This window comes from Alosa alosa, chromosome 7, assembly GCF_017589495.1.
Source record: "Alosa alosa isolate M-15738 ecotype Scorff River chromosome 7, AALO_Geno_1.1, whole genome shotgun sequence".
Taxonomy (NCBI): domain Eukaryota; kingdom Metazoa; phylum Chordata; class Actinopteri; order Clupeiformes; family Clupeidae; genus Alosa; species Alosa alosa.
This window is the reverse complement of record NC_063195.1, coordinates 13,343,853-13,359,404: the sequence shown is the minus strand read 5'-3', so window position 1 is coordinate 13,359,404 and position 15,552 is coordinate 13,343,853. Positions and strand designations below refer to the sequence as shown.

Here is a 15,552-nt window from a genome sequence, read left to right as displayed (position 1 = left end):
ATAGCTGCAAGCAGCAATGAGGGGGGCTGCAGATCCCACCCGCCCCACCCTTGCACGCACGCATTAGAATTAACTGATGGAACTCGCTGTCATCAGTTTCACATCAAAAATAAAAGATTGACTGAGATATGATCACACTTGCTGTGATTTAAACATAGAGGTCAACAATTGACGCCATAGGGTGTGTTGAACTCGGCTTGGCCCAAGGATTCCAATGATACCTCATTTTGCCATTCGGGTCAACAGGTCAAAAGTTACGTCCGTAAACACAAGTCCAACTTTGGCCTGTTGGTGGCGCTAGAGCGCTTGAGGTGTCGGCATGAAACTTGGTGAAATGAATTATTGGACTGTCCCCAATTAGTGTGCAAAATTGTATAACTTTTTACCAGACGGTTCTATGGGCTGCCATTGACTTCCATTGCAAAATAATGCGCATCAGCAACTATTGGCCAAAATGCATTTTTGTCAATTACGGAGCCCCCTAGAGGTCAAATGTCACCAAATTTTTTGAGCGTCCTCCCGATGTGATCTGAGGTACATGTACTAAGTTTGGATTTGATACATGAATGCGTTGCTGAGATATTAAATCACTTCCTGTTTGGCGGCTTCGCCGCAAATTTTGATTGGCTGGTACAGGCCAAAGCTTCTGTCAATTGTTCCAGAAAGCAATGCACTCATCAGGCATGGTCTGAAGATGGTCTCTGCCAATTTTGGTGAGGAACAGATTAAATTTGTGACCTGCCAAAACTTTTTTGTGTTTTTGATTTAATCCAATATGGCGGCCGAATCAATTACGATGACATCACAAGTTGGCTTGGGTCGGCCTAAGGACCTTCAACAGTAGTACCAGACACCACTAGTGGGTTTTAATTCTAAGCAAAACTGCTGCTACAGGCCAAAAGGCATGTTTCTTAATTACAGCGCCCCCTAGAGGTCAAAGGTCACCAGATTTCTTGAGCGTCCCCCTGATTGGGTCCTGAGTCCATGGACTAAGTTTGGTTATGATAGGTGAATGGGTTGCTGAGATATGAGCTCACTTCCTGTTTGGCGGCTTCACCGCAAATTTCGATTGGATATTATGGGTGAACAGTTATAGTTCCGAAGATGAAAATCGATAACTTTTGTGCGGCTTGGTCTGAAGGTGTTATGTGCTAAGTTTCGTGAAAATCGGACAAACTATGTGAGGCGTGAAACTTTTTAAAGGTTTTTGACAAAATCCAAAATGGCGGAAAATCCATCATGGCGGAAATTGACGTCATAGGGTGCGTTGAACTCGGCTTGGTCCAAGGATTCCAAAGATACCTCATTTTTGACAATTGGGCATACGAGTCAAAAGTTACGTGCGTGAACGCATGTCCAACTTTGGCCTGTTGGTGGCGCTAGAGCGCTGGAGGTGCCGGCATGAAACTTGGTGCAATTAATTATTGGCCTGTCCCCAATCAGTGTACCAAATTTCACAACTTTTCACCAGTCGGTTCTATAGGCTGCCATAGACTTCAATGGCGGAAGCGTAATAATAATAGGGAAGAAAAGATAGAATCACTAAGGGTTGCCCTGCAGCTTCGCTGCTTGGCTAAATATAGCTGCAAGCAGCAATGAGGGGGCCAAGCAGTGAGATCAGCAGGCCAGATTTGCCATGTAAACTCGATGACGTTGCATCAGACATATAGCCTTAAGCAGTCACAGCAAGTTCCATGCCATACAACCCAAGATTGGCTGAGTTACAAGGTCAAGTTTCACATCAAAACATAACTGATTTTGTGGGGCTGAACCAGGGCTGAGTGTCGCCCCCCCCCCCCCAGCCAGCCCACCGCCAAGAATCGCCCTGCCCATCCCACCCGCCCCCTTTTGCACGCACGCATTAGAATTAACTGGATGGAACTTCGCTGTCATCAGTTTCACATCAAAAATAAAAGATTGACTGAGATATGATCACACTTGCTGTGATTTAAAACATAGAGGTCAACAATTGACGTCATAGGGTGTGTTGAACTTCGGCTTGGCCCAAGGATTCCAATGATACCTCATTTTGCCATTCGGTCAACAGGTCAAAAGTTACGGCCCACGGTTTGGCCTGTTGGTGGCGCTTAGAGCTTTGAGGTGTCGGCATGAAACTTGGTGAAATGAATTATTGACTGTCCCCAATTAGTGTGCAAAATTGTATAACTTTTTACCAGACGGTTCTATGGGCTGCCATTGACTTCCATTGCAAAAATAATGCGATCAGCAACTATTGGCCAAAATGCATTTTTTGTCAATTACGGAGCCCCCTAGAGGTCAAATGTCACCAAATTTTTTGAGCGTCCTCCCGATGTGATCTGAGGTACATGTACTAAGTTTGGATTTGATACATGAATGCGTTGCTGAGATATTAAATCACTTCCTGTTTGGCGGCTTCGCCGCAAATTTTGATTGGCTGGTACAGGCCAAAGCTTCTGTCAATTGTTCCAGAAAGCAATGCACTCATCAGGCATGGTCTGAAGATGGTCTCTGCCAATTTTGGTGAGGAACAGATTAAATTTGTGACCTGCCAAAACTTTTTTGTGTTTTTGATTTAATCCAATATGGCGGCCGAATCAATTACGATGACATCACAAGTTGGCTTGGGTCGGCCTAAGGACCTTCAACAGTAGTACCATACACCACTAGTGGGTTTTAATTCTAAGCAAAACTGCTGCAACAGGCCAAAAGGCATGTTTCTTAATTACAGCGCCCCCTAGAGGTCAAAGGTCACCAGATTTTTGAGCGTCCCCCTGATTGGGTCCTGAGTCCATGGACTAAGTTTGGTTATGATAGGTGAATGGGTTGCTGAGATATGAGCTCACTTCCTGTTTGGCGGCTTCGCCGCAAATTTCGATTGGATATTACGGGTGAACAGTTATAGTTCCGAAGATGAAAATCGATAACTTTTGTGCGGCTTGGTCTGAAGGTGTTATGTGCTAAGTTTCGTGAAAATCGGACAAACTATGTGAGGCGTGAAACTTTTTAAAGGTTTTTTGACAAAATCCAAAATGGCGGAAAATCCATCATGGCGGAAATTGACGTCATAGGGTGCGTTGAACTCGGCTTGGTCCAAGGATTCCAAAGATACCTCATTTTTGACAATTGGGCATACGAGTCAAAAGTTACGTGCGTGAACGCATGTCCAACTTTGGCCTGTTGGTGGCGCTAGAGCGCTGGAGGTGCCGGCATGAAACTTGGTGCAATTAATTATTGGCCTGTCCCCAATCAGTGTACCAAATTTCACAACTTTTCACCAGTCGGTTCTATAGGCTGCCATAGACTTCAATGGCGGAAGCGTAATAATAATAGGGAAGAAAAGATAGAATCACTAAGGGTTGCCCTGCAGCTTCGCTTGCTTGCTTGGCTAAATATAGCTGCAAGCAGCAATGAGGGGCCAAGCAGTGAGATCAGCAGGCCAGATTTGCCATGTAAGTCGATGACGCGTTGCATCAGACATATAGCCTTAAGCAGTCACAGCAAGTTCCATGCCATACAACCCAAGATTGGCTGAGTTACAAGGTCAAGTTTCACATCAAAACATAACTGATTTTGTGGGGCTGAACCAGGGCTGAGTGTCGCCGCCCCCTCCCCCAGCCAGCCCACACCGCCGCAAGAACCCCTGCCCATCCCACCCCCCCCCCACCCTTGCACGCACGCATTAGAATTAACTGGATGGAACTCGCTGTCATCAGTTTCACATCAAAAATAAAAGATTGACTGAGATATGATCACACTTGCTGTGATTTAAACATAGAGGTCAACAATTGACGTCATAGGGTGTGTTGAACTCGGCTTGGCCCAAGGATTCCAATGATACCTCATTTTGCCATTCGGGTCAACAGGTCAAAAGTTACGTCCGTAAACACAAGTCCAACTTTGGCCTGTTGGTGGCGCTTAGAGCTTTGAGGTGTCGGCATGAAACTTGGTGAAATGAATTATTGGACTGTCCCCAATTAGTGTGCAAAATTGTATAACTTTTACCAGACGGTTCTATGGGCTGCCATTGACTTCCATTGCAAAATAATGCGCATCAGCAACTATTGGCCAAAATGCATTTTTGTCAATTACGGAGCCCCCTAGAGGTCAAATGTCACCAAATTTTTTGAGCGTCCTCCCGATGTGATCTGAGGTACATGTACTAAGTTTGGATTTGATACATGAATGCGTTGCTGAGATATTAAATCACTTCCTGTTTGGGCTTCACAAGAAATTTTGATTGGCTGGTACAGGCCAAAGCTTCTGTCAATTGTTCCAGAAAGCAATGCACTCATCAGGCATGGTCTGAAGATGGTCTCTGCCAATTTTGGTGAGGAACAGATTAAATTTGTGACCTGCCAAAACTTTTTTGTGTTTTTGATTTAATCCAATATGGCGGCCGAATCAATTACGATGACATCACAAGTTGGCTTGGGTCGGCCTAAGGACCTTCAACAGTAGTACCATACACCACTAGTGGGTTTTAATTCTAAGCAAAACTGCTGCAACAGGCCAAAAGGCATGTTTCTTAATTACAGCGCCCCCTAGAGGTCAAAGGTGACCAGATTTCTTGAGCGTCCCCCTGATTGGGTCCTGAGTCCATGGACTAAGTTTGGTTATGATAGGTGAATGGGTTGCTGAGATATGAGCTCACTTCCTGTTTGGCGGCTTCGCCGCAAATTTCGATTGGATATTACGGGTGAACAGTTATAGTTCCGAAGATGAAAATCGATAACTTTTGTGCGGCTTGGTCTGAAGGTGTTATGTGCTAAGTTTCGTGAAAATCGGACAAACTATGTGAGGCGTGAAACTTTTTAAAGGTTTTTGACAAAATCCAAAATGGCGGAAAATCCATCATGGCGGAAATTGACGTCATAGGGTGCGTTGAACTCGGCTTGGTCCAAGGATTCCAAAGATACCTCATTTTTGACAATTGGGCATACGAGTCAAAAGTTACGTGCGTGAACGCATGTCCAACTTTGGCCTGTTGGTGGCGCTAGAGCGCTGGAGGTGCCGGCATGAAACTTGGTGCAATTAATTATTGGCCTGTCCCCAATCAGTGTACCAAATTTCACAACTTTTCACCAGTCGGTTCTATAGGCTGCCATAGACTTCAATGGCGGAAGCGTAATAATAATAGGGAAGAAAAGATAGAATCACTAAGGGTTGCCCTGCAGCTTCGCTGCTTGGCCCCCAAATATAGCTGCAAGCAGCAATGAGGGGGCCAAGCAGTGAGATCAGCAGGCCAGATTTGCCATGTAAGTCGATGACGTTGCATCAGACATATAGCCTTAAGCAGTCACAGCAAGTTCCATGCCATACAACCCAAGATTGGCTGAGTTACAAGGTCAAGTTTCACATCAAAACATAACTGATTTTGTGGGGCTGAACCAGGGCTGAGTGTCGCCGCCCCCTCCCCCAGCCAGCCCACCGCCGCAACCGCCCCTGCCCATCCCACCCCGCCCCACCCTTGCACGCACGCATTAGAATTAACTGGATGGAACTCGCTGTCATCAGTTTCACATCAAAAATAAAAGATTGACTGAGATATGATCACACTTGCTGTGATTTAAACATAGAGGTCAACAATTGACGTCATAGGGTGTGTTGAACTCGGCTTGGCCCAAGGATTCCAATGATACCTCATTTTGCCATTCGGGTCAACAGGTCAAAAGTTACGTCCGTAAACACAAGTCCAACTTTGGCCTGTTGGTGGCGCTAGAGCGCTTGAGGTGTCGGCATGAAACTTGGTGAAATGAATTATTGGACTGTCCCCAATTAGTGTGCAAAATTGTATAACTTTTTACCAGACGGTTCTATGGGCTGCCATTGACTTCCATTGCAAAATAATGCGCATCAGCAACTATTGGCCAAAATGCATTTTTGTCAATTACGGAGCCCCCTAGAGGTCAAATGTCACCAAATTTTTTGAGCGTCCTCCCGATGTGATCTGAGGTACATGTACTAAGTTTGGATTTGATACATGAATGCGTTGCTGAGATATTAAATCACTTCCTGTTTGGCGGCTTCGCCGCAAATTTTGATTGGCTGGTACAGGCCAAAGCTTCTGTCAATTGTTCCAGAAAGCAATGCACTCATCAGGCATGGTCTGAAGATGGTCTCTGCCAATTTTGGTGAGGAACAGATTAAATTTGTGACCTGCCAAAACTTTTTTGTGTTTTTGATTTAATCCAATATGGCGGCCGAATCAATTACGATGACATCACAAGTTGGCTTGGGTCGGCCTAAGGACCTTCAACAGTAGTACCATACACCACTAGTGGGTTTTAATTCTAAGCAAAACTGCTGCAACAGGCCAAAAGGCATGTTTCTTAATTACAGCGCCCCCTAGAGGTCAAAGGTGACCAGATTTCTTGAGCGTCCCCCTGATTGGGTCCTGAGTCCATGGACTAAGTTTGGTTATGATAGGTGAATGGGTTGCTGAGATATGAGCTCACTTCCTGTTTGGCGGCTTCGCTGCAAATTTCGATTGGATATTACGGGTGAACAGTTATAGTTCCGAAGATGAAAATCGATAACTTTTGTGCGGCTTGGTCTGAAGGTGTTATGTGCTAAGTTTCGTGAAAATCGGACAAACTATGTGAGGCGTGAAACTTTTTAAAGGTTTTTGACAAAATCCAAAATGGCGGAAAATCCATCATGGCGGAAATTGACGTCATAGGGTGCGTTGAACTCGGCTTGGTCCAAGGATTCCAAAGATACCTCATTTTTGACAATTGGGCATACGAGTCAAAAGTTACGTGCGTGAACGCATGTCCAACTTTGGCCTGTTGGTGGCGCTAGAGCGCTGGAGGTGCCGGCATGAAACTTGGTGCAATTAATTATTGGCCTGTCCCCAATCAGTGTACCAAATTTCACAACTTTTCACCAGTCGGTTCTATAGGCTGCCATAGACTTCAATGGCGGAAGCGTAATAATAATAGGGAAGAAAAGATAGAATCACTAAGGGTTGCCCTGCTGCAGCTTGCTGCTTGGCCCCCAAATATAGCTGCAAGCAGCAATGAGGGGGCCAAGCAGTGAGATCAGCAGGCCAGATTTGCCATGTAAGTCGATGACGTTGCATCAGACATATAGCCTTAAGCAGTCACAGCAAGTTCCATGCCATACAACCCAAGATTGGCTGAGTTACAAGGTCAAGTTTCACATCAAAACATAACTGATTTTGTGGGGCTGAACCAGGGCTGAGTGTCGCCCCCCCCCCAGCCAGCCCACCGCCACAATCGCCCCCTGCCCATCCCACCCCGCCCCCACCCTTGCACGCGCGCATTAGAATTAACTGGATGGAACTTCGCTGTCATCAGTTTCACATCAAAAATAAAAGATTGACTGAGATATGATCACACTTGCTGTGATTTAAAACATAGAGGTCAACAATTGACGTCATAGGGTGTGTTGAACTCGGCTTGGCCCAAGGATTCCAATGATACCTCATTTTGCCATTCGGGTCAACAGGTCAAAAGTTACGTCCGTAAACACAAGTCCAACTTTGGCCTGTTGGTGGCGCTAGAGCTCTTGAGGTGTCGGCATGAAACTTGGTGAAATGAATTATTGGACTGTCCCCAATTAGTGTGCAAAATTGTATAACTTTTTACCAGACGGTTCTATGGGCTGCCATTGACTTCCATTGCAAAATAATGCGCATCAGCAACTATTGGCCAAAATGCATTTTTGTCAATTACGGAGCCCCCTAGAGGTCAAATGTCACCAAATTTTTTGAGCGTCCTCCCGATGTGATCTGAGGTACATGTACTAAGTTTGGATTTGATACATGAATGCGTTGCTGAGATATTAAATCACTTCCTGTTTTGGACACAAGTCCAAATTTTGATTGGCTGGTACAGGCCAAAGCTTCTGTCAATTGTTCCAGAAAGCAATGCACTCATCAGGCATGGTCTGAAGATGGTCTCTGCCAATTTTGGTGAGGAACAGATTAAATTTGTGACCTGCCAAAACTTTTGTGTTTTTTGATTTAATCCAATATGGCGGCCGAATCAATTACGATGACATCACAAGTTGGCTTGGGTCGGCCTAAGGACCTTCAACAGTAGTACCATACACCACTAGTGGGTTTTAATTCTAAGCAAAACTGCTGCAACAGGCCAAAAGGCATGTTTCTTAATTACAGGAGCCCCTAGAGGTCAAAGGTGACCAGATTTCTTGAGCGTCCCCTGATTGGGTCCTGAGTCCATGGACTAAGTTTGGTTATGATAGGTGAATGGGTTGCTGAGATATGAGCTCACTTCCTGTTTGGCGGCTTCATGCAAATTTCGATTGATATTACGGGTGAACAGTTATAGTTCCGAAGATGAAAATCGATAACTTTTGTGCGGCTTGGTCTGAAGGTGTTATGTGCTAAGTTTTGAAAATCGACAAACTATGTGAGGCGTGAAACTTTTAAAGGTTTTTTTGACAAAATCCAAAATGGCGGAAAATCCATCATGGCGGAAATTGACGTCATAGGGTGCGTTGAACTCGGCTTGGTCCAAGGATTCCAAAGATACCTCATTTTTGACAATTGGGCATACAGGTCAAAGTTACGTCGCGTGAACGCATGTCCAACTTTGGCCTGTTGGTGGCGCTAGAGCGCTGGAGGTGCCGGCATGAAACTTGGTGCAATTAATTATTGGCCTGTCCCCAATCAGTGTACCAAATTTCACAACTTTTCACCAGTCGGTTCTATAGGCTGCCATAGACTTCAATGGCGGAATAATAATAATAGGGAAGAAAAGATAGAATCACTAAGGGTTGCCCTGCAGCAGCTGCTTGGCCCCAAATATAGCTGCAAGGCAATGAGGGGGCAAGCAGTGAGATCAGCAGGCCAGATTTGCCATGTAAATCAATGACGTTGCATCAGACATATAGCCTTAAGCAGTCACAGCAAGTTCCATGCCATACAACCCAAGATTGGCTGAGTTACAAGGTCAAGTTTCACATCAAAACATAACTGATTTTGTGGGGCTGAACCAGGGCTGAGTGTCGCCGCCCCCCCCCAGCCAGCCCACCGCAAGAATCAGCCCTGCCCATCCCACCCCGTCCCACCCTTGCACGCACGCATTAGAATTAACTGGATGGAACTTGCTGTCATCAGTTTCACATCAAAAATAAAAGATTGACTGAGATATGATCACACTTGCTGTGATTTAAACATAGAGGTCAAAAATTGACGTCATAGGGTGTGTTGAACTCGGCTTGGCCCAAGGATTCCAATGATACCTCATTTTGCCATTCGGGTCAACAGGTCAAAAGTTACGTCCGTAAACACAAGTCCAACTTTGGCCTGTTGGTGGCGCTAGAGCTCTTGAGGTGTCGGCATGAAACTTGGTGAAATGAATCATTGGACTGTCCCCAATTAGTGTGCAAAATTGTATAACTTTTTACCAGACGGTTCTATGGGCTGCCATTGACTTCCATTGCAAAATAATGCGCATCAGCAACTATTGGCCAAAATGCATTTTTGTCAATTACGGAGCCCCTAGAGGTCAAATGTCACCAAATTTTTGAGCGTCCTCCCGATGTGATCTGAGGTACATGTACTAAGTTTGGATTTGATACATGAATGCGTTGCTGAGATATTAAATCACTTCCTGTTTGGCGGCTTCGCCGCAAATTTTGATTGGCTGGTACAGGCCAAAGCTTCTGTCAATTGTTCCAGAAAGCAATGCACTCATCAGGCATGGTCTGAAGATGGTCTCTGCCAATTTTGGTGAAAAACAGATTAAATTTGTGACCTGCCAAAACTTTTTGTGTTTTGATTTAATCCAATATGGCGGCCGAATCAATTACGATGACATCACAAGTTGGCTTGGGTCGGCCTAAGGACCTTCAACAGTAGTACCATACACCACTAGTGGGTTTTAATTCTAAGCAAAACTGCTGCAACAGGCCAAAAGGCATGTTTCTTAATTACAGCGCCCCTAGAGGTCAAAGGTCACCAGATTTCTTGAGCGTCCCCTGATTGGGTCTTGAGTCCATGGACTAAGTTTGGTTATGATAGGTGAATGGGTTGCTGAGATATGAGCTCACTTCCTGTTTGGCGGCTTCACTGCAAATTTCGATTGATATTACGGGTGAACGGTTTTAGTTCAAGATGAAAATCGAATAACTTTTGTGCGGCTTGGTCTGAAGGTGTTATGTGCTAAGTTTGGTGAAAATCGGACAAAATTTGTGACCTGTGAAGTTTTTAAAGGTTTTCACAAAATCCAAAATGGCGGAAAATCCATCATGGCGGAAAATGACGTCATAGGGTGCGTTGAACTCGGCTTGGTCCAAGGATTCCAAAGATACCTCATTTTTGACAATTGGGCATACAGGTCAAAGTTACGTGCGTGAACGCAAGTCCAACTTTGGCCTGTTGGTGGCGCTAGAGCGCTCAAGGTGCCGGCATGAAACTTGGTGAAATGAATTATGGGACTATCCCCAATCAGTGTACCAAATTTCACAACTTTTCACCAGTCGGTTCTATAGGCTGCCATTGACTTCAATGGCGGAATAATAATAATAATAATAATAAAAGATAAATAGAAAAACAATGGGTTGCCCTGCAGCTTGGCTGCTTGGCCCCAAATATAGCTGCAAGCAGCAATGAGGGGCCAAGCAGTATCAGGCCGGAGTAGCCACGGACGTTGCATCAAGATAGAACTCAGCAGACACCCCATGCCATACAACACTTTTAACAAGTCAAGTTCACATCAAACATAACTGATTTTGTAGGGCTGAAACAGGGCTGAGTGTTGCCACCAGCCCACCGCCCAGCCAGCCCCCCACCTAATCACCCCTGCCCGCTGTCCCCATCCCACACTTGCTGTGATTTAAAACATAGAGGTCAACAATTGGCGCCATACCACGAACTTCGGCTAGAATGAACTGGATGGAATATGTTGTCATCTGTTTCACATCCAAAAATAAAACATCTGTCCCCAATAAAATACACCAGACGGTTCTATGGGCATTGACTTCAGATCAAAATGCAATATTGCTAAATGCAGCACCCCCTACAGGTCAAAGGTCAACAAATTTTTGAGCGTCCTCCTAATGGGGTCCTGAACCTTTGTAGTAAGTTTGGTTATGATACATGGCAGGGTTGCTGAGATATGAGCTCACTTCCTGTTTGGCGGCTTCGCAAGAAATTTTGATTGGCTGTTACAGGCCAATGCTACTGCCAATCGTTCCAAAAAGTGATGCACTGATAAGGCATGGTCTGAAGATGTTCTCTGCCAATTTTGGTGAGGATCAGATGAAATTTGTGACCTGCGAAAATTTTTTGTGTTTTTTGATTAAATCCAATATGGCGGCCGAATCAATTACGATGACATCACAAGTTGGCCTGGGTCGGCCTAAGGACCTCCAACAGTATTACCAGACACCACTAGTGCGTTTTAATTCTAAGCACAACAGCAGCTACAGGCCAAAAGGCATGTTTCTTAATTACAGCGCCCCCTAGAGGTCAAAGGTCACCAGATTTCTTGAGCGTCCCCCTGATTGGGTCCTGAGTCCATGCACCAAGTTTGGCTTTGATACATGCAAGGGTTGCTGAGATATGAGCTCACTTCCTGTTTGGCGGCTTCACCACACATATTTCGATTGGCTGTTACGGGCGAACGGTTTGAGTTCCGAAGACGAAAACGAATAACTTTTGTGAGGCTTGGTCTGAAGATCAAGTGTGTCAGATTTGGTGTCGATCGGACAAAATTTGTGACCTTTGAAGACTTTTTAGTGTTTTTGATGAAATCCAAAATGGCGGAAAATGCAGCAAGCACACTTAATTATAGGCTACAGCTGTGTCGGAGTCAATAAGATAAACAGCCTATAATTACAGTTATACTTGCCTTTCACTACAAGTCCATATTGACAAGTAGCTGTAATGTTATAGTGTGTTAACCTCCACAACCCAACAGCATTCTATTGTAGTATGCTAACATCCACAACCCAACACTATTCTAACACTAAGTGTTAAGTGGGATTAAGTTGGGACAACCCAACACTATTCTAACACTAAGTGTTAAGTGGGATTTGAACTCTCAACCTAAGGATCGCCAGTAGAAGGCATTATCCCACTTATCCACTGTCAATCCTACATGTTGGCCAGTCACATTCACATGGTGAAAATGTGTATTGGTAAACACACAAGAAAAACTCCAAGCATACATTTGACAATAAAATGAAGGGCTTTCCTAAAAGAGTATACCTGAAAACTTTTTGAAATTCTGGGGCAATAAGACATTTGTAGAGAAGAATACTAATGGATGAAATATAAATATGATAGACTTTATGATGAAGGAAAAATAGTAAACAAAGAAGTTCCCCTGAATGTCATAGAGTGTCTCGGCATTGTGATTCTTGGCAACTGATGAGTGTGAATGTTGATTGGCTGATGTCATTCAGGTGCTGTTCAATGGTGTGAATCTTAAATGACCAATAGCGTGTGCAGCTTGATCCTAAAGTTCTAACGGGGATTCGAACACTCAACCTAAGAAACACCAGTACAAGGCATTATCCCACTGAGCCACTAACAATCATACACATTGGGCAGTCACATTCACATGGTGAAAATGTGTGTTGGTAAACACACAAGAAAAACTCCAAGCATACATTTGACAATAAAATGAAGGGTTTTCATAAAAGAGTACACCTGAAATCTTTTTGAAATTCTGGGGCAATTAGACATTTGTAGAGAAGAACACTAATGGATGAAATATAAATATGACTAAATGATGAAGGAAAAATAGTGAACAAAGAAGTTCCCCTAAATGTCAGAGTGGCATTCTGATTCTTGGCAACTAATGACTGTGTATGTTGATTGCCTGATGTCATTCAGGTGCTGTTCAATGGTGTGAATCTTCAATGACCAATAGTATTCGAGCTAGAGCCTAAAGCACTACCGGGGATTCGAACTCTCAACCTAACAAACACCAGCACTAGGCATTATCCCACTGAGCCACTGACAATCCTACATTCATTCACATGGTGAAAATGTGTGTTGACAAACACACAACATCAAGAAAATTCCTAGCATACATTTGACAATAGAATTAAGGGCTTTATAAAAAAAGAGTACAGATCTGAAAATGTGCACTGTTAATGGTATCCACATAATGATGGTTGTATGGTTGTTCTCCAAGGAAAAAATGTAGTCATATAGGAATATAGGTGATATAGGAGAAATGGGCTGAGTGGTCGAACTTTATTGGTCTATATCTCTGAAATGGAACAACATATCCAAATTATTTTGATAACTTTTGTGAGGCTTTGTCTAAACATTGTCTGTAAGAATTTTGGTGAAGATTTGATATTTTTTGAAGCCTGTGAAACTTTTTATGATGTTTGGCTTTTCTCTGAAATTGTGGCAAAAGTAAACATTTTTAGAGCATAAGACCAGGGTGAAAAAGATGCATCTAAATGTAGAGATTAATATGATGAAAGAATTTTGAGTCTAGGTCAATCTGGTAAGGAGAAAAAAGCATTTTTGACAAGAGCGCCACCTTTAGGTGCAGTACCCCAAATTTTGGGTTATGGGTAGTGGGGGGTACTGGTAACAATACTTGAAAATGTGAAGTTTCTAGGACTTACGGTTTATAGGAATATAGGTGATCTAGGAAAAATGGCCTAAGTGGTCTAACTATACTTAACTAACCGCTGAAACTTTTCGTAGAGTTTGGACTAAATCCAATATGGCGGAGGTCCAATATGGCGGAAAGTGATAGGATAGGGGTCGATGAACTCTGTATGGTCCAAGGATTCAGACACTACCTCAATTGTGAAAATCAGACAAGAGAGTCAAGGATCACGCGCATGAACGCATGTCCAGCATTGAACTGGTGGTGGCGCTAGAGTGTTCAATGTATATGCATAAGAATTGCTGTGAGTGATTGGGACAGTGTCCTGACTAATGGTGTCGAGTTTTGTTATGTTAACTCAAAGCGTCACAGAGATGTTAGTCCACTTCCTGTTTGGCGGGTTCATCACCATATTTGATTGGCTGTCACGGGCAAACAAAAATGAAATTGAAAAATCTGACAAGTATCGTTTGTGCGGCTCGGGCAGAAGATCATCTCCGCCAAGTTCCGTGAAAATCGGATGAAATTTGTGAACGCTGAAACTTTTCGTAGAGTTTGGACTAAATCCAATATGGCGGAAGTCCAATATGGCGGAAAGTGACGTAATAAGAGTCATTGAACTCAGGTCGGTCTAGGGACTCCAACAGTGCCTGATTTGTGAAAATCGGATGCACCGTTCAATGGTCACATGCGTGAATGCAACCCAGTTTTGACCCATTGGTGGTGCTAGAGTGTTGGGCATAGAGTTCTGTAAATTGGTGATCATGGGACGGTCCTGAATCAGTGCGCCGAATTTCATAACTTTCGACCCAGCGGTTCAATTTTTCGACCAAATTTTGACCCGTTGGTGGCACTAGACGGCTGGGTTTAGAGATCCGTAAATTAGCGGGAGTGGTCAGTGAAGTATCCCGAAACTTTCTGCCAAATTTCAGTACTTTTTAGCCAGGCGTTCTATGGGCTGCCATAGACTCCAATGGCGGAAGTATAATAATACTTCGCTTCGCTGCTAGGCCCCCAATAATAATAGGAAAAACTACTAACTCAATGGGTGCCTTCGCAGCTTCGCTGCTAGGCCCCCAATAATAATAATAATAATAATAATAGTGATTGTTGCTGTTTGCGGCTACATTTGGGATCCAAAACAAGAATGCAGGACATACTGTGGGTAGCAGAAGTATACTTTCCATAAGATCATCTCTCAATGTGAATCAAACCAGCTAGGCTAACTTAAATAAAACTATGCAAACCATAAAAAGGTCAAGTGGAGTTGCATGCCCACCAAGTGTAATATGCCACAGGAATCATTTACAAAAAAAATCAGTGCCTGAAAAAAAAAAAACTTTGCCAACTCCTATGATGCGCTAGTGGCGGTCATAATGATAATAAATTGGTGAGGTTGTGATAAATTGGTGAGTGTTCTGGAGCATAATGGCTGTCATTCATCACCCAGGTGGGTGCTATGCATTGGTGGTGGTTAGTGAGGTTCCTTCTTCACTGTAAAGTGCTTTGGGTGGCTGAAAAGGCGCTATATAAATGCAATGTGCATGTTGTTGTTGTTGTTGTTGTATATATGTATATTAGTACTGACCTCTGGTTTCTTTTGCTGCCATCACTTGGTGCTTACAATCACAAGACTTTCAGTTGTAATCTGTGTGAAGAACAAACCACTATTCAAAAAACACAAAATAAACAAAAGACGGCTATGACACAGTCTTACCAATGCAATAATATATTAACAAAAGTCATTTATTTAATTGCAGGGCAGTTCCAGCATCCACAGATGGACTTATATTGGTAAACCAAATGCCTTAGAGCATGGACAAAATTAGTATCAGTGACTTATTTTGCATAACTTTTAATGTAACCTCTGTCCTCTAAATACTGACAAATCCTCAAATTTCATATAATCATTTAAATCCTAAGAATACAAGGCATTTTATCAGCGTTGTGGATGTGACATGAAATAGACAGACTTTTATGAGAGATTACAGGTTTTCTA

At 43.6% G+C, this 15,552-nt stretch overlaps 1 protein-coding gene across 1 annotated transcript in view; it reads right to left on the bottom strand.

The window, feature by feature from the left end:
* Window positions 1–15,203, bottom strand: part of LOC125298243 (GTPase IMAP family member 9-like) — a 21,932-nt gene extending 6,729 nt beyond the window's left edge. Inside the window, exon 1 of the mRNA XM_048248948.1 lies at window positions 15,142–15,203. Coding sequence (XP_048104905.1) covers window positions 15,142–15,163 — 22 coding nt within the window. The 5' untranslated portion in view covers window positions 15,164–15,203. The remainder of the gene's footprint in view (window positions 1–15,141) is intronic.
* Between the last annotated feature and the right edge of the window lie 349 nt (window positions 15,204–15,552).